The sequence below is a fragment of the Calliphora vicina genome, chromosome X, assembly GCF_958450345.1.
Source record: "Calliphora vicina chromosome X, idCalVici1.1, whole genome shotgun sequence".
NCBI classification, from domain to species: domain Eukaryota; kingdom Metazoa; phylum Arthropoda; class Insecta; order Diptera; family Calliphoridae; genus Calliphora; species Calliphora vicina.
The window spans coordinates 2026212-2049367 of NC_088785.1; the positions used below are offsets into that span (position 1 = coordinate 2026212).

Sequence of the window (23156 nt, forward strand, 5' to 3'; positions counted from 1 at the left end):
GGAGATGGTTTGTAAAAATTAAAAAATTACGGCTAAAACCGGCTTTTTTGAGTCCAGTCAACTGTAATAAGAAAGTTCCCTAAAGTATGCAGTACAAATTAACATATTTTATTTGCAAATAAATAAGAACATAAAATACAAGGAATTGTTTGAAAATGTCAAATGAGTAGTTATCCTGCACTACGGTACTTTTGAATAGTGAAATAGTATCAAAAAATTACGATCGTATCAACGTATTAATGCTACGAATTATTTCGCTAACGGTATTTTAATGATAACGGTAATTTCATTCTGAATTAAATAATTGGGGTAGTCACATGGTCTGCTATTAGTCATATTGTCATAATGTCCTAATATATTATAATAGTTGTTGTTGTGTTTTAAACAAAAAAAGTATTATTTTATAACAAAACAATAAACATAGTTCAAATAGTGTTATTAGTTTAGAATGTTTTTGTTTGAAACACAACAAAAATTTGTTTAAACTATAATAGTATATTAGGACATTATGACAATATGACCAAATAGTAGACCGTGTGAATACCCCAAATATATTAATAAACAGCCCAATTATGAAAAAAAAATTCCCCGGGAGTTTTTTCCTTTACGTTTTTTTGAACATAGAATTTGAATAGGAAAAATGTTATAATTGGGCTGAAAATTTATAAAAATAATAAATAAGTTTACAAAATTATATTTTAAAATTTTTCTAAAAATTTATAATTACACTTTTAGTCCAGCTGGTCTGAATTTTTTTTACAGTGGGTCAAAGTTTTAATTTTTTGATCGAAGGTAGCATTATACTAACTGAAAAAATTTTTGTAAATTAATATCTGACATCTTAACCCTCTATCTCTTCTCTTTAGGGGTCAATTTGAAGCTTATTTGGAGAAAATCAAAAAGAGTCCTTTCAAAAAGGACATTTAATGATTAAAATTGCCGTAAAATTTCGGCAGGGGTTACTAAAGATACAAAAGTTGTAAATGAAGCTCTTTACACTTAATTAGAAAAATTGCACGACATCTCGGGTCTCACTTTTTTTAAAAATATCTCCAAAAATCCAAATATAATCCGAATGAGTTGAAAATTAAAATATAAATAGTCCTTAAGGATATCTACAAAATATATGCATACATATGTATGTAAGTTATCTCTTTTAGTTCAAGAGATATTTAGGTTTATTTATTTTTTTTAATTCTGCTCGATCTTATTTTGGATTTTTAGATATGGCGGGCCTACGGAGGTGCGATTTTTTTTTTTAAATACCATTTATATTTGCAATAAAAAGTGAATACAATAAAAGTAACATGCTAACAGTTATCTCATCCCTATAAAAAGTTACACGCATCCAAAGTTGGAACATGAAAAAATGGTCGTAAGAGCATAAGAATACGTCTGATTTGATTTTCCACAAATGTGGTATGGGCTGCGCATCTCTGATCTACAACTATCTATGAACTATTTTTAAGTTTCTGTTTTACTAGTTCCGACTTTAGTTATGATATTCAGAAATCCAATGGAACTAAGTATTTCTGCCCAAATTATTGGGCAAATATGGAGTCTATTGTAGGGTTTTTAAGAAGCTTGAATGGATCTTCAGTGTGTAAAGAAATTATGGGCACTCATAGCCACATATAATACCATCGGTTATTTAACTATAAACAACACACAGTGGCTTAGAAAAAAGCGGTACAATTCACTTATTTTCGTTCGAACCCACTGTGCAATACCAATTCCATTGATCCCTATATACAGATCATTGGTGTAAAGCACCTTCTGTCATCAACAAACCATGTGCGCTCATATATATACTATGATGATCACTCATTTTACATGAATTAATTCGAATATATTTTCCTACATACATACATATGTATTTGTTTTCTTGGGAACTACCTTAAACCAAAAATTAACTATATGACTTTTACATACATACGTATGTATTTATTTATGTATATTTGGCAACATATACAAATTGATTTTGTTTCGAATATATTTTTGTGTAAAAAAGAAAGAAAATTACAAAAAATAGATGAACAAATTATATTTGGGATTGGTTGCCGAATTGTAACCACATAAAAATATATAAACAGATTAAGTAGGTAATGAAAAAAAGCTAAATAAATTGCATTGTAATTGAATTTTGAACAAATCTTGCTTTGAAGTGTTGTTTCTGCAATACAACAAATTATAAAAAGTAAAACAATAACAATAACAACAGCATCAGCCTCAGCAGCACGAAACTTAAGTAAATAAAACATTCAAGAGGTAATAAAATCAGGGGTTGCCTGTCTGCCTGCCTGCTTGCCTGAATTTTGTATTTCATATTAAACCGCAGCACAGCTGGATACTTTTAGAATCTTAAATAGTGCAACGAAGCGGCAAATAAGTGATGCTATCTGTGATGACAGCAGCTAAAGATAAGAAATACACAAATACAACAACAAACGTGTACCACTCTCTATAGATACTTGTATCTGTGTATTTATACTTTGGCTGTTCCCTGTATTCTTTGACTTTGGATGTATTTATGCATAAGTATCTATGTTTCAAACATACATATAATAAATACATACATAAGTGTGTATGTATATACTATGTATGTTTAAAAGTGTTATATTCGACAGAACTTATTTTTGTTTTTTTTTTTGGACAACAAATATCCGTCGTTATTTTATTTTTGAAAGAATTTATGACGAAGGACAAATCATGCGTTATTATGTTTTTTTTCTTCTTTTTTCTTAATTTTTTCCTATTTTAGCACGAAGGTATTTGGTTTAGTCTTCTTCTATAAATACTCGTACGTTTGTTTGCCCCAATTAACCGGATTAAATGACTTCAATACTTAAAAGCACATGAAAACGAAATTGCGATAAGAAGAAGTCTCTCTCTCGCATAAGATCCCCCGATAACACTTTTTGTATTCTGAATGGGAAATGACATTTAGTCTGTGTTAAAAGAAAAGTATAAAATTGTGCATTCAAATAAAATTCCTTTTGCCTACACATACATATGTACATATATATATACAGTAAAATATCAGAGTATTGGATGTATTTGCAAACAATAACATTGATTCAGGAGGATACTTCTATGGGGATAGATGAAATAATGAACCGATATAACCATAGAATTCATCCCTCTCCTATATAATGACATGCGCCAAGTAATATTAAATTATGTATTTTCAAATTTACGTCCAGTATTTTAATCACGGTCAACCAGCCAGAAGATGGACAAAATGAAGGAGGTACATTTTTTTAATTATTCTAAGTCGTTTTATCCATTATTTTCAGCTATACAAACTTATGCTGAAATACTGTCTTAGAATTTAACATACGAAGCCGCATTTTCTCAATCTCCATTTTTTTACTGACAGTTTTCATACAAAAATTATATTAATTTGAAGTATATCGTTACGAAAAACGATAACCAGAGATTAGGAAAATGGGGCATAGATTGAAAAACACGTGGTTAAGTATATTAACTCTTTTCAGCATAAATATTTACACTTAATTGTTTTGTTGAATTTTTTTTTTATCAATTTTCAACAAAAATTATTTTTTTTTTCGCGAAAATCGGGACATTTGGCAACCATACTTTTAGCACACTTTCATTTCCAACACACGTCCAAATGGAAAGAAATATTTTTTTTAATTTTTAACTTACAGTAGAATTGAAATAGTAGAAGAGTTTTTTTATTTCGGTATTTACAATCGAATAAAATTCTAACAAATTAAAATATTGTAGGTAAAAATTAAGAAAGTACCAACAAATATAGTGAGCTTAGTGTGCTATATAATATAAGGAGCCACAGAACAAAAGGAATTTTGTAGATATATAAAGTATTTGTGTAGAGTTTTATTAGAATACCAACATTTTTAAGAGATTTATGCTAGTTAAAGTGATTTTCGGAAGCGGTATGGTAGCTATGACTAATTTTCGACCGATCAACACAAAATTTGGTGAGATGAATTCGACTTATATAAAACTTAGTTTTGTCCATTTTTCAAATTATACTAAAATTTATACAAAAGTAAGTGCTTTGCCTGAGCATTGATGAAAAATAGAAACCTATTTTTCTTCAAATCTTTACTTATACATATTTGGGAAACTAATAATACTTAATAAGCTACCGTGTCTAGCCTATTTCAAAAATATATGTTTCATTAAATCAACTAACCATTTTGTTTTGTAGTTAAATTTGTGTTATTGGTTTATTCATTTAATTTTATACGATAAACACAAATAAAGGTCGAATATATAAAGTAAAATTTCACAAAAACACTAAGAAATATGTTAGAGTAAACCTATTTTTTATTTGACTATAATTTTTAGAATCTTAATTCGATTGGAACAGTTCTCAGCTGGTGTTCTACTACAAGTGTTAGGTTTATGTCCATGAAAGTAAAAAAGTCTTTTAAGTTCAAGTTTCAGAGAAATTTGGGAAAAAGAGAAAAAACCCATAAACAAGCCATTGAAAATATTGGCGGCTATGTGGTATACCATGTTCTTTTAATATTGTATACTAAACCACATAACCGATGCATAGTATTTTAATTTGTAAATGAGTTGCGTTTTATTTAAATCATCTTCGATGGTTGCGGTTAAAGTTGGCGGCTGACTAAGCTTACCAGAAACTCCTCAATATATTATTCGCTTCGTAGGGGACATTGAATGACTGATGCGAAAGGAATGTCCATCTTGTTGTTCTAACAGCTCAGATAGCTTCCTTCAGCTCTTCCGCTGCCCATTTTCTTACTTCACCTCTCTTTGGCATATTTTTTGTCTGAAATTCTTTAGCTATACCACATTAGCCGACCACGTGGTTTATTGAAATTATTATAAAATTAAACATACATACATATACACTAAATATGCTATATTGTTGCATGTGTTCTTCAATAGCTAAATATTCCAATTTGACTTTAAAATTAAATTAATGAAGTTTAAAACACGTGATTTTAGAAAAAAATTAACTTTTAACAGATCACAAAAAAATATACCACAAGATCACTCTGATTTTGTACAACTGACTATTTTCATGTCCTGCAAAAATTAAGTACACTCACGCAATGTAAATTTTCTGAGATCATAAAACTCTGAAGCTTGGTACCTTTACCCCCATGCTCTTAGTTTTATAAAAAAGTAGCTATACCACATTACCCGCCTATACCATATTACCCGAACTTACTCTATAAGTAAATTACAAAACTAAAAAGTACAAAATAAGTAATAGAAGATTTGCTAAGTCTCAAAATAGGACTTATAAGTGGGCAACGCACTTCTTTTAAAGTGTGATTGTTATACATCAGAAAATATGTACATATATGACTTCTTTTACTGTATGCACACAAAGCTAATAACAAATATTTTTGTTACCAACACAAACTTTGAGTTAGATACTTTTTTACAGATCCATATATAGAGTTAGGTACTGTTGTCAAATCGCCGAAAAAATATACAAAGGCTCATCGCCATTCCTGTTTTATGAGTCATTCCAAGAAACTTTACCGAAGATACCATAGCTCAAAAATTAATTTCGAGCTACCGGATTTCATTATGATAAACTCAAATTTCACAACAATTTCGTCAAAATACACATTTGGCTAGAGGAAATAAAATTTTATTTTGCTTCGATTCTTAAATATTTTGAAAAATATCTATTTAGAAAAATCCGAGGGATCGAAATTCATTTTATTACTGTGGTTTCTTCTTCAAAGTTTCTTGGAATGACCGATAGAACAAAAATCGCAACAAATTTCAACCAACCATATTTGATAAAATATATTTGAGATAAAATCCTACGTTTTTTTTAATAAATTTAAAATAAAACACATAATTTAAAAAATCGATCACGATATAAGTATTTTATAAAATGTATGGACAACAATACATTTTTCTTTAACATATTTGAACTTTCCTATAATTTACTAAATATGTAGACAATTATAGCATTTTTGGGATCAATTGCAAAGGAAACATCATCATACTCACACTGGGTATATTATCACTATTGCATACTTGTTCCGACAGCAATCGATCTCGTATTTCCCACGCAAAAATGCTGGGGCATTCACGTTTGTAATCTGCTATTTTTTGTACAACTGGTGTGGTGGCAACTCGGGGTTTAGAACCGCCAATTGCACGTGGCTTAATTGACCCAGTTTCATAATACCTGAAAATAATTCAAAACAAATAATTTTTTATCAACAATTGTATACAAATTACTACAGTACTAGACAAAATACATCAGATTAATTTAATTAATTTATACTAAAATGTTATTTATTTTCACAAAAAAGTACTTTTTTTAATTTAAACAATTCTTCCTAATACTAATAAATTTTTTTGTTAATTAAAAAATATATTATTGAAAAAAATCGAAAGAGATTTGTATTTGCTATTAACAAAAATCCAGACTAAGGTAGCCAAAAAAAAAAACAAAATTTTAATTTTTATATGTGAATATGAAAAATAACTTCTTGCATATTCTTCTTTTTTAATTTTTCATATACATACGCGAGCTACACCACTATGGGCCCTTGAGGCTCCGTCCCACCTTAGTGTTAAAAATCCAAATTCAAAACTTAACCCTCCGTTTGTCGCAATCATTTTCAATCGATACATGTATCAAATTAATATCAATAAAAAAGGCGAGTTTGAAAATAATCTCTTCACTTTTTATTTCGAAAACATAAAAACAATATTAAATTCAAACGGCCGTATTCATAAAGATTTTAAACAGCATTTTAAGGCATTTTTAAGCAAAATTCCTTAAAATTGTATTCATAAACGTATTTTAGCTTAAAATACCTATTTTAAATGTTGTTTTAAATAAACGAATTTTAAAATTGCTTCGACCCTATTTTAAACCTATTTTAAGGTATTCTTTTTTACATTTTATATTAAAAAAAGGAACGATAATATTGCAATTGCTTAACATAATTTTAACTCCGCTGGGGAATTATAATAATATATGATTTTGTTAGATATTCCTCCGGCAGTGAGCTACATGAGGTTCACAAGTTAGTTTTATAGACATTTTTGTAATTTACTATTAACCTGTAACGGAATGTAGTAATTAAATGTGTAAACATCGTGGAGGAAGGTCCACACAATCTAATATACTCACTCCGGCATTAAAATTAAGAGTTTTCTCATAGAAAATCATTAGATTCTATTACAATTTAACAAAATGACAATAAAAATAAAATAATAAAACAAATCATAAAATAGTGATGTTTATTTAATCTCAGATAATTCGTCATTCGAATACTTTTAATAATAATTGAAAAAAATATATAAAAATGTTTGTATATTAATATATTTAGGCTTTGTGTAAGTTTAACAACAAGTTTAATCTGTAATTTCAGATTTTATTTACTGAAAAATAAAATATTACGAGTACATTATTATTTAATATTTGTTGTTTTGCTGCACTATGATTGAAGTGGCACATAAAAGTTATAGTGTTACCATCACAGAATTTAAAAAAATATTAAAATACTGTTTACTTAAAATGCGTATTATGAATACGAATTTATAACAAAGCAATTTTAGACCTAAAATGTGTTTTAACTAAATTGTATTTTAAACCTTAAAATTGATTTTTTTATGAATACGGGGGAAAGTTTTTAAATATGTAATAAAAGTAAAATTGCAGTAAAAATATATTTTTATCAAAAAATAGCTTAAAATTTAGGATGTTTAAAAAAATTTACTATTAAAATAGTTTTGCCTGTATCAACCAGATCAGTTGCGACTAACGGAGGTTTAAACTCAGCTACACCTTTTCTATAGGTTTAGAAAATACAGATTTATATAAAATTTTTTCATTTACCACACTGTGTATGATAGTGATGGGTTTTGTAACGACTAAAATTATTCGACTCCCAATCACTTTCAGAGTTGATGCTTTATAAGGAACCTTATATGGTAAATGGTTGAAATCTGTGCATGGTTTCAACTTGTTCGCATTAGGTATTGCGTCTCTAAAGTAAGAAATATATCTATCTTTTAACTACTTAACAATTATAATAAAACATTTGGGGAATATCACATCGAAATTGTTCCTAGCCCCCATATAAAAAGTACGTTTGAAAATCATTTTAACGCTCAGTGGCATCGGGATAAAATTAGGAAAAAAAAATTTTGCCAAAAAAGTGACAAGCGCGTTGGAGAGACTTTGGAAAAATTTTATATATGTACATTAAGATATCCACAAAAAAGTTTCCGATGTTACCAACTAAAATTTATTTATTTATTATAAGATACAATTTCCTGAAATTATTTGTCTTCACGTCAGTATTTGGAGAGCTGGATCAATGATAAAAAAGTCCTTTTTACGATTTTTATGTGATTTTTGTTTTCAGATTTCACGCAAATTTTGGTATTTCGTTTAATTCCAAAAATATTTGAAAACATTTTTTTTGTTATATTTTTGTTTACATATAAAAAATTATTTAAAAAAAAATTTGTTTAAATCAATACATTATAAAACTCATACTCCACCCACTATAATGTCCCACAACAATAAATTTCTATAAAAATAAATTCTATTATATAATAACCACAAATTATAACTTCTCGAATTAAATAAACAACAACTTTCCAAAAATTAATCACATAGAAAACATAAATAAATAAAAATGTTTGTATAAAATCTTTCAAGTATTTCATAAAGTGTTTAACCCTAATGAAAAGCTTTTAAATTGCTCCATATTGTGATTGTCTTCAACATATAGCTAAGATCAGATTGATTAGATTTTTATATGAGGTTTATAACATTTAAATTTAAACTACTTAATTACGTTACAATTTTGCGAAAAATTACAAAAGTTGGAATAGTTTAGAACTAACATGAAAATTTCTGATACAGCATTCACAGCGCTATTCAAAGTCCTCTCACATGATATCAATATTTTATATGTATTCTTTGCGTGAAATATAAAAAAATCATACAATAAACAAGTAAGAGAGCTATATTCGGCTGTGCCGAATCTTATATACTATTCACCAAATTATACTTCAAAATACAAATTTTAAATATCTTTAGGTAAACAATTTTTTTTCCAAAGTTGTTTTTTTAATTTTTTTGTAAAATTTTTTTTTCGCATTGTTATTTTAAATTTTTTTTTTTTTAATTTAATTTTTTTTTAAATATATAAATACCTAAAAAATGTATAATTTGATCTTGCAAATCTTTTTAAGGTTAAAGCACTTATTTCGAATTGTAAAGCAATTATTTGAATAAAGTTTTGTTGAATTTTGTTATCATATATTGAATTTAATTTTCCACATTTTGTTTGACCAAACTGCTGCGACAAAGAATCACTAAATATATTTGCCGTGTGGCCACAATATCAGACCAATTATGAATAAAAATTCCCCGAGAGTTTTTCCCTTTTCTCATTTTTCCTATTCAAATTCAATGGGAAAAAACTCCCGGGGAACAAACTCCCGCGGAATTTTTTCTTCATAATTGGGCTGTATATCAAATATTTTCATGAAATAATTGTTTGATCAAATAGAGCAAAAAATAAAGTTATTTGCTCAGCATGGCGGAAAAATAAAAGGAGACTATTTAAGTATTTTAGGCACTAAATTATATACACAATTTCATTTTTTTTTAAAAACATAAATACATATTCAATATTTCTGGAACATTTGTTATTTAAATTATTTTCATTAAAAAAATTGCATCAATAAATGAAGTGTTCTTCTTCACATAAAAGTCATTCAGCCTAGAATGACATAGTTGAAGAAAAACTAATTAAAAACATGAAGTCTATGTTGCGATTTTTAATTTTTATGCGATTTTTGATTATTTTTTATACATGGAGTTTGTCTATTCACAAAATTTAAAATTGCTCAAATGTATTGAATATTTATTGTATTTGTACAGATTGAATTTAAAATTAAAGAAATTAGTTTAGACATACATAAATAGTATGATTTAATTGCAATTAAAAATTAATTCTTAAACAGTATGTTCTGTTTAATTTTTTTTTTACTGCAGAACAAGAATATATCTAATAGTATTTTTTAGATAATTTAGATAATAATAATTGAATTGCAATTAATTAACAATTTATGTAAAAAAGATAAACATTTCCGTACAATTTTTTAATATTTGTGAACATGTTCTTATTCTGAATGAATAAAGTTTGCAAAAACTTATGTTCGATTAATAATATTTAATAAAAAAATCATTTCAATTATGAATTTCTTTTTTCAACCAAAGTATAACAAGTAGTCTGACTTCTCTATTTTTCAATATTACTCTCTCACATATTGGGTACCGTGTGAACTCAACACCCTTGTGAGAAAAGAGTCGGACTACTTGTATATACTTTGGATTCAACATTTTAAAAATTTATGTTTTCCCTTTAACAGTTCTCTTATTTGATTATTGTTAATTTTACCATATTAATATTCGTTTTGTTTGAATAAGCGATTTTTAGTTCGAAATCCAAATAAAGCCAAAACAAATACAATAAAATTCCAAAATAGTTTATTATATTAGGGATATTTTGCAGACTTTAAGTACAATTACACAGTACAGCATTTTTGAGTTCATTGCTTTGGGACTCAATTCTGACAATTGCACGTGGAAGTAGCCCCAAAAATTACACGACCTAATTTCATGGTGATCGGTCCATAATTGGATTCGTAATCCAGTTATTGATCAAAAAAGTTGAAAAATTGGTAAAAAATTTTAAAAAATTGTAATTTTTACGACTTTTAAGGCACTGGATACACCTTTTTCGGGTAGGTATGTTCCGAACTTTTTTTCTACTATTCAATATCTACAACTTTGCTTCAGCCATAAAGAGCTAAAATATAGAACAAGTGAAAATCCAGTTTGAGTAAAAAAATTCGTATGACCATTAAACTTGAAAAAACTAATGATGCAGAAGTTGTTATTTTTGGGGCTACTTTCATGTGCAATTGTCAGAATTGAGTCCCAAAGCAATGAACTGAAAAATGTACTGTGTAATTTAATAAATAAACAATTAATAATTATATTATTAAATTATACAAGCTTAAGTTCTTTTCACGATTTGTTTTCATTATGTAGCGATTTTTAATTTAAGATATAGCAACAATACTTTTGCGATTACACATGATGCAACCAACAGCTGTTATTTGACGCTGTTTGATTTTGCAAATCAATTGCAAGATCAAATAAAAAATGACCCAAAATGGAGGGAAATATTTGCTGTTTAGTGGTCACACATTGGCCACATTACAAGAAAGTTTTCTTATCGGAAAATAAATTTGTTTGACCAAATTTAACTGTTTTCTTGTTTGCAGTACAAAAATATTTTCTGTTCAAACTAGAAACATAAAATATTTGACGTTTAAATAAAAGTACGGAAATTTCACAATTCTTTTAAATGTAAAGCAAAATCTGATAATATTTTACTTTCTGGAAATGTATTTTTATCGATGAAAGAAATTAAAGTTTTTTTAGCAGCTTTATTTAATAATTATTTAGAAAAACAAGTAAGAAAGTATGGTCGGTCAAGCCCGACCATATAATACCCTACACCAAGTAAATCAATAATTTATATTCGTGAGTGATTTTTGGAAGTGGGCCTTATATGGAAGCTTTGACCAATTATGGACCGATCACCAAGAAATTAGGTCGTGTGATTTAGATCTATATGAAAGTTATTTATGTTGAATTATGTGTATATACCACCATTCGGAAGCGGGTCTATATGAGAGCTATGACTAATTATGGACCGATCGTAACAAAATTTGGTGACATGAATTTTGAATATATAAAACTTATTTGAAGCGAAATTTGTGTAGATACATATGTATATTAATTAAACATTTATGACCGATAAAGTTCAATTTCGAGAGGACATTTGTATGGGGGCTAGGTGAAATAATGGACCGATTTCAGCCAGTTTCAATAGGCTTGGTCCTTGGGCCGAAAAAATTATATGTCGAAATTATTTATTTATCGAAATATCTTCAAAATTGCGACCTGTACTCTGCGCACAAGGTTTACAAGGACAGCCAGCCAGCCAGACGGACGGACATCATTTAATCGATCGGTATACTTGAAGGACAAACATCTGCACAAACGCATTATACCCTCCCCACTATGGTGGTGTAGGGTATAAATATTACCATAAATGTGACCTCAAGTCAAATATATTTCCCCTTCGTGTGTTTGATAGTATTTCGGTGTAGTTTGATTAAACAAATATGGCAAATAAATGTGTACAGTGAGACCACAAAATCAACCCATGAATTATTTGATGTAGGTTTGATCAAACACATGAAACATCTTGTGTCAAATAATTTGCATAGTCTGACCCTACCTTTAGTAATCCAGGGTCGGAAAACTATATTGTGGAAATTACAAACGGAATGACAAACTTATATATATACCCTTCTCACGAAGGTGAAGGGTATAAAAACCACACATTTATCCTTTGATCTAGCTCGCCAAATGCTAAAGCCAGGACAAACTAAACTTTCATTTAAAAAAATGGTATTACTTTTTCGTGGTTGTCAAAAAAGTTCACCCACAAAACGCGGTAAGTTTTTAGATAATTTTTTTATTTTTTTTTTATCCAAAAAACGAAAATAGTTATAGCCAACATTTGGTTATAGCCTTAATGTACATACGTGAGAAGTCTATATACAGAAATTAGAAGGTGACATAGTTATAGCCAAAAATGGAGGAAGTCATGGAGTTTTGCTTATATCTCAGCCATTTATAGACCTATTTTTCTGATTTTCGATATCGAAATTCTCGGAAGTATATTACAAATATCTGGCCACTTCTGTTAGGGCATCGTTATAACAACTTATTCATATCTATAAAGAGCTAGAATATACATAAAAATATAAATTATAGGCTTGTAAATAAATATTGTAGAAGTTACGAACGGAAAGAACTCTCGGTGAAGGGTATAAAAATTAAAACAAATTTAAACCGGAAATTATGCATATTGTTGTTTATTTATAATATTTCAGCTTTAAAACTTTATTTTAGCCATTTATACTTTACAATAAGAAATTTTTAAGACTCACTTCGAAAACAAATTATATTGATATGGATATTTTAATATTTAATAGGTAACTAATAACAGTAAAATTGTTTAACATCTTTTGTTTATAATGTGTATGATTCTAATTTTGAGTAAATAGAAAAAATTATATTCCACATATCACGAATTGAAGTCCCGATTAACAGGTTTGGTATACTTCTGTGATTGTAAAAATCGACAACCCAAATTATGTTGTTTTAAAACAAAGAATATAAATATCACCAATATTTTGTACCCTTTTACCATGTTTTACGGCTTTACTCCTGAATTTTCAAATCTAAACTATATATTGTAGAACCCTTGATCCCTAAAATAAATCTATACATATGTACTTAAAAGTTTAAGTCTGTACATACACTTAGTCGAAAGACTCCACATACGATTTAATTTCTTCAATACATTTCACTTTATTGTTCTAAGGCAGTACCTCGCACGAGGGATGGCTTCATACATTTTTTTTGCAAAAATTATAAGGAATGGTCGTAGAGCGCTGAAATTTGGTACCGATAATTATATGGACCAAACTAAGAAAAAAATTAAATTTTATCAAAATCGACCACTCCCAACGCCCACTGCCCATACAATCCAAATAGATTTGTTCGCATAAAATTTTATCTATCCAAGTAAAAGTCTAGAAATTTGGTACATATATTTTCTAAAACAAAAGAAGAACGTATGCTATGTTTTATTAAAATCGGCCATGCCCACCGCATACCGCCCATGCAATCCAAATGCAATACATTTTTGTGCAAAAATTATAAGCAGTGGTCGTAGAGCATTGAAATTTGGCACCGAGAATTATATGGACTAAATTAAGAAAAAAAAATAAATTTTATCAAAATCGACCACGCCCAACGCCCGCTGCCCATACAATCCAAATTGATTTTTTCGCATAAAATTGTTTATATCCAAGCAAAAGTCTAGAAATTTGGTACATACATTTATTGGCACACAAAAGGAACGCATGCCGAGTTTCAATTAAATCGGTCGAAACCCATAAATAGATAAGAATTTTTTTTGATATTTCGTTTATTATTCGACAAAAAATGTTAAGTTTTCATCCTGTTCCGAAAACTTCCGAAAACAATTTTTTCTTTTAATCGAAACAAGACAATCTTTCATTCTTTCACTTTGGGGCAAAATCAAAAATAAAATCATTTTTAGAGGCTTTTAAATATGGCCATATCTTCTTAACGGTTTATGATATCCCCATAATTTTTTTTTCTATTTATGGAGAAATGCTATATTTTTCGAATATGTTAAAGTTAAATGGTATTATTAGGAAAATTATACATAAATAAACCACTAAATTGCGTGAAAATATAAGTAAATTTTTGCTTAACACCCTTGCATGGAATTAACTTAAATTTAAAAAAAAAATAAAAAAAATAAAAAAAATTCTTAAAACTATCAGTGTACATTTCATCTTTAAACATTTATCTACAAGACTGCATCATTTGATTTTTGAAATTAAGTGTTTGAAAAATTTACTTTTTGACACCAAAATCCGCGACCATCCTTTCCAAAAAGGTTAAACTAGCATTTGTCTGTAAAAATAATCCTTCGCCAAAACATAAGATAATTTAAATGGAAGTCTTTGTACTGAACAACATAGTCAAAACATCTTTTTATTGGTGGAACTAATAAACGGTTTTTATCTGGCCATGCACGACTGAAGTCCAGATTTTTTTACTTTACTGTCTTTAAACAATTTTAGTGACATCTATTGGTATTTTGCTAAACAATTAAATTTGTTTAAGTCATCGTTTAAATTTGTTTGTAAACCTTTGTCGTCAGGTTGCTCTGGTTAGATTAATATATTTGGTCAATTCACTAGGTGTCTTATCAGTCATATTGTCATAATGTCCTAATATATCACGACCCGGTAGCTCGGCTTAACCGCCTGTTAGGCATTCGGCGCAGGTCTCTGCTGGTTGGTAACGATAACACAATAAACATAGCATACAGAGTAGTATTATTTTAGGACTTTTTTGCTTGAAAACAATAAAAACCATTGTGAAATATTAAGACATTATGACAATATGACGTGATAAGAGACCTTGTGAATTGACCAATTAATTTGAAAATATTAAACATTTTTAATTTTTTTTTAAATATTTTTTTTTCGAAAGATTGAAGAAATAGCTATCTAAACTATTTTGTTAAGAACAAAAGGTAATAAGTTACATAGATGAGAAAAAACACATGATTGGCCAAAATGTCATAATTTATAACTATATAAAATATATATAACTCAGAGAGTACTTGACCGATCTTGTTGAAAAATTGTGTCTTAATTACTAACCAATAGGTCTCACGGTCTAAAGACATCGATTTTAAAAATTGGATCACTTGACATGAAATCCCCCATATATAAACTGATTTTATTTAAAATAAAAAAATATTTTTAAAGTTTAATTTTTTCATAAAAATTTATATTGATGTTTTTGAGTTTCAGAAAACAACAATTCGAAAAATGTCATATCTTAAAGTGTGCTTTGAAAAAATTATTTTTTTTTATAAAATATATTTCTAGTGTCATTGTAATTCATATTTGAAAATTTTGTTTCAATATCTCAAGTAGTTTTTATTTTATATCGTTTTTTGGTTCTCCTATAAACTTATGAAAAGTGATGTTACGTTATTTTGCATTTTAAGTGACGATATAATTAATGATTTTCTGGAATGCTTTGGTGAAGCTGTTGAATTTGAATCAGATGATAGCGGACAAGAGAATATACTAATTGGTATGTTTTATATGTTTAACTCATTTACATATATAATTAGATAGTTTTGAAATTATTTTCCGTTTTAATCGATTTGGGTAAGAAAACAACGTGCTTGCCCAATAAAAAAGCAAACAATGCAGTTGCAGAAGCCTTGGAGGAAAGACAGAGCGGAGCGTGGAGCCTATTCCTTTTTAACAAAATAATTATTATTGACTGATGAAGCACCCTATAGAAACTATTTACGACTGTCAAAGCAGCAATTTAAATTCTTACATTCATTAGTTCAACAGGATATTAGTCAACACATAAAATTAATATTTCAACGTTTCAGCGCATCCACTTCAATGTAATTTTTGCACTACACTTATTTCTTTCGCCTTCGACTGATGTTAAACTAATAGTGCATTTACACCTACGCCATGGCGCGCCATAAACATGTTATAAGTTGTTTATGGTGATAAACTAGTTTGAGAAACTTGTTTATCCATACAAAACAAAAAAAGTTTGTAACTAGCTTTTGAGATAAACTAGTTACAAACAACGAGTTTTTGCTAATGCAACTCTGTTTTTCAACATTTTTCTGGCAACGCTGGTAACATTTGACATTTGCTCAAAAATATAAAAACACTTTTCCTTTAAAAAATTTAAAAAAATTATTAAAAAGTGTTTTTTATATAATATGGACAACGAAAATGAAAGGTATGTTTATATATACATATATATGTACGTGCAGCAACGTTTTTCTTAACAACGTCCATATTTTTATTAAATTTTTTTATATTGAAACCACTTAACTGCCTAAAATGCTGATGTAAACGGTATAGTTTATGAAAGTAGCTTATGATCATAAACTAGTTGAAAAATTACAAGTGTAAATGCACTATAAGACTTTATTAAAACCCACGATTGAAGCTAACTTAGACTACATATGTAATACCTTCCACTGATATTAAATTTAGACTATATGTAAACCTACGATACATGTTAAATAATTACTAGGATCGACGGGTGGCCGAAATTCGACCACTTTTAAAACGCTTTTCGCCACTTTTATGGAAAGAATTTTGAAACAATTTTAGAGAAAAGTAGCTTTTAAACATAATATGTACCACAAAAAATATAAGATTATTATATAAATAGGCAGATGATTGAAGCTGAACTAAAGGTAGGATCACACATAGCAAATAATTACTTTAAAAATACGTAACCACTTTTTTAGCACAAATTCATTTGATGTTGTTTACTCTTACAAATGTTTTGTAAGATCAAACAGCATCAAATAAAATAAAACTTAATAGGTATTTGCTTCGAATCATTATAAGTAAAATAAGTTTTTGAAATAAATAAAATAACTTCGCCGGGGAATAAGTTCCATTTTAATAGTATGTATGTATATGATTTTGTTTCATATTCCTCCGGCAGTGAGCTACTTGAAGTTCGCAAGTGTGTTTGATTGCCATTTTTGTTATTTTCTTTAAAATGTGTAAACATTGTCGAAGAAGGTCCACACAATCTAATATACCCACTTCGGTATTAAAATTATTAGTTTCCTCATAGAAATTCTTTAAATTTTTCTTCAAATTTAAAAAAATGGCAATAAAAATAAATTAATAAAACAAATTATAAAATAGTGATGTTTATTTTATCACAGAATATTCGACATTCGAATACTTTTAATAATAATAATTGAAATAAAATATATAAAAACGTTTGTATATCAATACATTTTAGCTTAATATAAATTTACTAGAAACAAATATAGATTTTTTTCTCTAAAAATTAGTTTTTATCTCCAAAAATTTATTATTAATAAAAACAAACAATGAAAAAAAGAGAATTAACGAATATTTTATCCTAATGACAAAAGCAACACTAACAACGAAAAAGGGGAAATAACTGAGAAGCATTGCCAGCTTAGACAAAAAACAGTACATTAGTTATTGTGCCTTTATCAAACGTTTATGAATAGAATACTTTTATTAAAGGTTTATAAAGCAAAAGGGTTTGTTAACAAATTTGTGCTTTAAATCTACAATATGTTTTTATTTAGACCGTAAGAATATATAAAAACCTTCGACGTACAGTCACACAGATAATAGTACGTACCTAAAATTGGAGTTTAAGAATAACCATGGGTTTCTGATCGATATTTTTGCTTGCTTTTGCATGGCATGGACACACTATCAAAAACTAACTACAAAAAGTCCGATTAACATTCCGGTTATTGCACTTTTACAGTTAAAACTTAAACTGGCAGCACAGATAATTATACGTACGATACCAAGTAGATATCGGTACTTTTTAAAAATTAGTAGATTTAAAGAAAAAATAATATACGGAAAGTGTTGAAAGCTTAGGGCTATATGCATAAAAAAACCTTATTGTAGATTTAAAGCATAATTTTTATTAATGTACAAACTTTTTTATATAGTTTATTTCAATTATTATTAAAAGTATTAGAATGACGAATATTCTGTGATAAAATAAACATCATTAAATTTTCATGAAAAAAAATCCTCTTTTTAAGATAAAAAGTAAAAAATCCTTAAAGTAGGGTCGAACCAACTGTACACCAATTTGTACACTTAACAATTGTTTATCAAATGCATTTTAAGCTATTAATCGATTACGAATACAACTTTAAGAAAATTTCCCTATAATTGGTTTATAAACCTTTTGTAAATTTTAATGCATATGGCTGTTAGTTTGTAAGCTTATTCTAAAAAACTGCTGAAATTTTAAGAAAAATTATACTTTTTTTGTTAAAATGGGTAAGAAAACAAAGGATATTTGTATCGGAATGAATGAAAGAATGGCTGCTCTATAACATCCCGAAACAACTCCATTCGCCACCCCAATCCCCAGACCTGAATCCCATAGAGCATTTATGGGATGAATTGGAACGGCACAAAAAAAAAACTTACAGAAACAAACCAGAACTTAAAGATGGCTTGGAGTATGAGTGGAATCAAATAACTTCTGAGACAACAACAAAAACAGGTATTTTCAATGAGTAATCGATTGAGGCAAAAGGAGGTCCAATAAAATAATATATACCTGAAATTATTTGTGTACATTACTCTTCTTTTAGAGTACGTATAATTTTAGGTTTTTTGTTTTTAATTTGAAATTTAAATATTGAAATCAATATTTGTGTTCATTTTAAATTGTTTGGTTTATTTACTTTTTTTAAATATCAAAAATGTTTGTAAAATTAAAGAATTTTTAAGGGGTACGTACTATTATCTGTGTGACTGTATGTATGTATGTTAAATTTAGACTGACTTTATAAAGACCTACTGGTTTTGGTTCCTATGATAATTACACATGACAATGTGACCTTTTTCCCACCTAATGGAAGATGATTGAGATGTGAAGTACATGTAAACATGTTTCACTTTTCCTACATTTTCTATTTATTACACCAAAATGTACATAAGCGCGAAAGCGCTATAAACGCTATCAAAAAACATGTAATCGAATTATAATGATAATTTTTATGTATTTTGGAATAATTATCCAAAATCACATTTGCTGTTGGAGGAAGGCAGACAGACGACATGTTTCGTATCAATATTGGAATAGAAAAATACACAGTAATACAGTTGAAATGAAACATGATGTCATATGTCTGCTGAATGATGATATGATCTGGTCGACACTGCGATTTGATTTGAACAAGGCACACAAAGAACTCACCTGCCTAAAATTTTACTAACGCAGCCATTGGAAACTTGTAGAATACGCGATATATCACAGGGACGAGCACCCGAATGGGCGAGCTCAACGATTTTTTGACGTGTGGAGTCCGGCAGCGGTCGACCGTTGACATACACACCGCCCAATTGATTGATGCCACTATGTCCGGCCGTAGAACAACCAAACAATGCACTTTGACTAACCGATGAGGCATGGCCATGCATGATGTGTTCTGTTGTTAGCATCATCATTTGATTGGATTTTTTTGTTTTACACTCACTTTTCTTATTTCAATTTGTATTTTATTTATAGTGTTTGTAATAAACACGTGGGAATTTAAGCCGCTAGATAGCAATACTCTCTATAAAATATGCTTCAATTACAAAAATATTTATGTGATCCGTCCGATTCAATTATGATTTTACAAAATATTATAAATACATATTTATTTATTATTTATTTATCTATGTATGTTTTAATGTGAACGAATATATATTTTCATTTATTGGTTTATTTATTACTGTGTAGGTATGTATATTTTTTTATTTTTGGAGTAGACTTTTTTTAAAAATACTTTTTTTTCGTTTTATATATAAAAAAGAACATTTTTAAATACCTGCAATATATATTTTTTTGTTTTTATATTTTTTGTGTGTTTAATATTTTATTTATATGTCTTTGTTTGTATAAATAATTACGGATACTTTTTTATTCAAACATTAAAATCACAATCACATACATTATTATTATTATTAATGGAGTTACGGCGGGTTTGTTGGTTGTTTATATTTTTAAAATATGGAGAATTTATTTATATTTATAGCATGTAATAATTTTCTTATTTTAATTTTTGTTGTTTGTTTTGTACACACGCGCGATTTTTCGAATTATATTCTTAAAATTGTATTGATTAACTAATATTTGTTGGTTTTTGTATTTGTTGTTGTTGTTGTTTGTTACTATATCCTGTTTGTTTTGTTGTTTTTATGTTGTAGTTTTAATTAATTGCTTTAATTTGTGCTTCATGCTCGATTAGCGATAATGCAAATTAGAAGAAGAATGCACGCCATACGAATACGAACGTCGATCGTCGTAGTCTGTTTGTGTATGAGTTTGAACCAAAAAATCAGCAGCAACAACAACCGAGCACACACACAATTTATGACGTTCGATGCTTAATAGAGCTCCTGTAATACGGTGCAAATTAGTAGAGATCAGATACTTTTTTACTCTACATAAACCAGGCTGGGCTGCTTGCCAACACTTGCTGATCACGGTGGTTTAAACTCCAATAGAAACAAACACATGTGCCAATCTTACGTTTTCGAAGGAAGACACGACTTTTTTTTGTTAATTAAAATATTACTCTAAATTCTGGTTTTGCGGCAGTTTATTTTTCGGTTTTCCTTCTTGTTTTTTTTATATTTATTTTTGTTATTATAATGTGTTGTGCAGATGTGTAGTAGTAGACTTTTTCCACAACAAAAACTCATCGACAACATTCAATGAATGCGAGTGTACAGTGCACTTAGCGAAGCGAAACGTTAATGAGCTCTCATGCGAAAAAATATCCCAACAAACGTGCCAAAAAGTACTTCATATACCGGAGTACGGTTAAAATTACTAAACAACGTAAAAGCCAACAACAACAACAAAATAACTAACATATACATACACTCATACAACAAAAACAACGGTAACTGCTGCTACAAAGTTCAGCCGAGAAAACAAGACGATGAATGGAACAACAACGAGAAAAATAATATAAAAAAGCAACAACAACAACAGCAACACACCAAGATTCAGTCAAACACACAAATCTATATACACACATTCATACATTAATACGAACCAACCAACCAACCGACATACAAACAAACATACATATGTATTTTTACACACAAATAGAACCAACGCCAGTAAATAATAAATAAAAAAAAGAGCTGTATGTGCATGCTCGAACGAATAAGCAAGCGTGAATGGCTGCCTACAAAAACAACAACAAGCTAAAAAAAAAAGAAGAAATAAATGAAAATATTCACACACACACACCCAAACATTCAGGCAGTATAAAGAAGAAAAATATTCAACCCTGAGTACATTTGTACTTACATAAATACATTCATACATATATACTTACAGTGAGGCAAGCATGAATACGGTCAACTCAGCAGCGAATTGGAAACTCATTTACATATGTACTTATGTATGTATATGTACATACATATATGTTTGTACATGGCCCAGCTAGCATTTTCGAACGCAGAAGAATCTTTCGCGATCGGAGCTGGCGATTAAATTAATCGCCAGCGACATCGTATTCCGATCGCGCAAGTTCCGTTCAACGGGAGAAACTGTTTGTTGACGGCGACTGTTCCATATGAGTCGTCTACGATGCCCCCAAAGAATCGTGTAAGACTCTTTTATTCCTACTTCAATCGAGCCTTGAATAAATCGCTGTAATGAATCTTCTACAATGCGCCAAAAAATAATCGTGAAAAACTCTTTCTTGAAACAATCGCCAAAATAACCTTTAATTGATCATAACAGTGTGTACTAAATAAATAAATAAAAAGCTTTTTTTTGTGTTTGATATTCTTTAATAATAAATAGAAATATGTATAGTTAAATATATAAAAAAAAAATATTTTATTATTATTAAATAATTGATGTAATACTTATTCATCCCTGCACCGTCCGCTTTGGGGAATTTCGAATGGCAGACATCTTTGAAAAGAAAAATTTAGAATGCTGTAGAGCATGTTATAAAATCCACTTACATGTTATAATATGTACACAGAAAAAACTATTTCTTAAACCGTTTCAATTCAAATATTTGTCACATATTGAACTGGTTTCAATTATTTCATAATTAAATCAAGTATTCATTTGCTCAAAAACAAAAGTTTTTTGATATTTTCTATTGAATTTTGAGTTTTGAATTTGATTATTTTGACAATTGAATATACAATTTTCGTTATTGGTTGAATTTCAAATACAAAAATTATTGAATAGATAATTTTCGTAATTGAAAACACATTTTTGTTATTTTTTGTGTTTTCAATTACGAAAATTATATATTCAATAATTTTTGTATTTGAAATTCAACCAATAACGAAAATTATTGTTTGTTCCCCGCCAGCTTAACTTTGAAGCCACCTCGTCGCTCAGGATATTTTTATGACATTCCTAATAAATGATTTGGAGCAGTCGCCACCAAATTTATCAATAATGTATTTCTGTAAAGAAAGATATAGATTAATGGATAAATATAGATATACATAGTTGTTGAAATAGATAGATATACAGGTAAGCATCCATTTACGCGGTACTTTATTTACGCGAATTCGATATAACGTGAACTCTTGGTTGGTTTACGTGGTAGTTCACTACGTGCGAACAATGAAGTAGAGTCGAAGGGACCCCGTAGAGTCGAACTCAAATTAGGAACCATTTTTTCAAATATGCGACTTTTTTTACACGATTTTTATATAATGCGGCAACAAACAACAAGAAACGAAAAAAACACAAGCGAATAACAGATTTATTTTTTGAAAACTTTGTTAATTTTTATGAATTTTTTGTTATGTTATGTAATTGGAGTATTTTGTTTTTTTAACTGACATTTTTTCCTTAATTTTCGATAAGA

General features: G+C 28.5%; 1 protein-coding gene across 1 annotated transcript in view; it reads right to left on the reverse strand.

Moving 5' to 3' along the window:
- The window catches only part of toy (twin of eyeless), an 84872-nt gene extending 65069 nt beyond the window's left edge, over window positions 1-19803 (reverse strand). Inside the window, exons 1-2 of the mRNA XM_065514726.1 lie at window positions 19508-19803; window positions 5998-6178 (exon numbers count right to left, since the gene is read on the reverse strand). Of these exons, the coding sequence (XP_065370798.1) occupies window positions 5998-6178; window positions 19508-19758 (432 nt within the window). The 5' untranslated portion in view covers window positions 19759-19803. The remainder of the gene's footprint in view (window positions 1-5997; window positions 6179-19507) is intronic.
- Between the last annotated feature and the right edge of the window lie 3353 nt (window positions 19804-23156).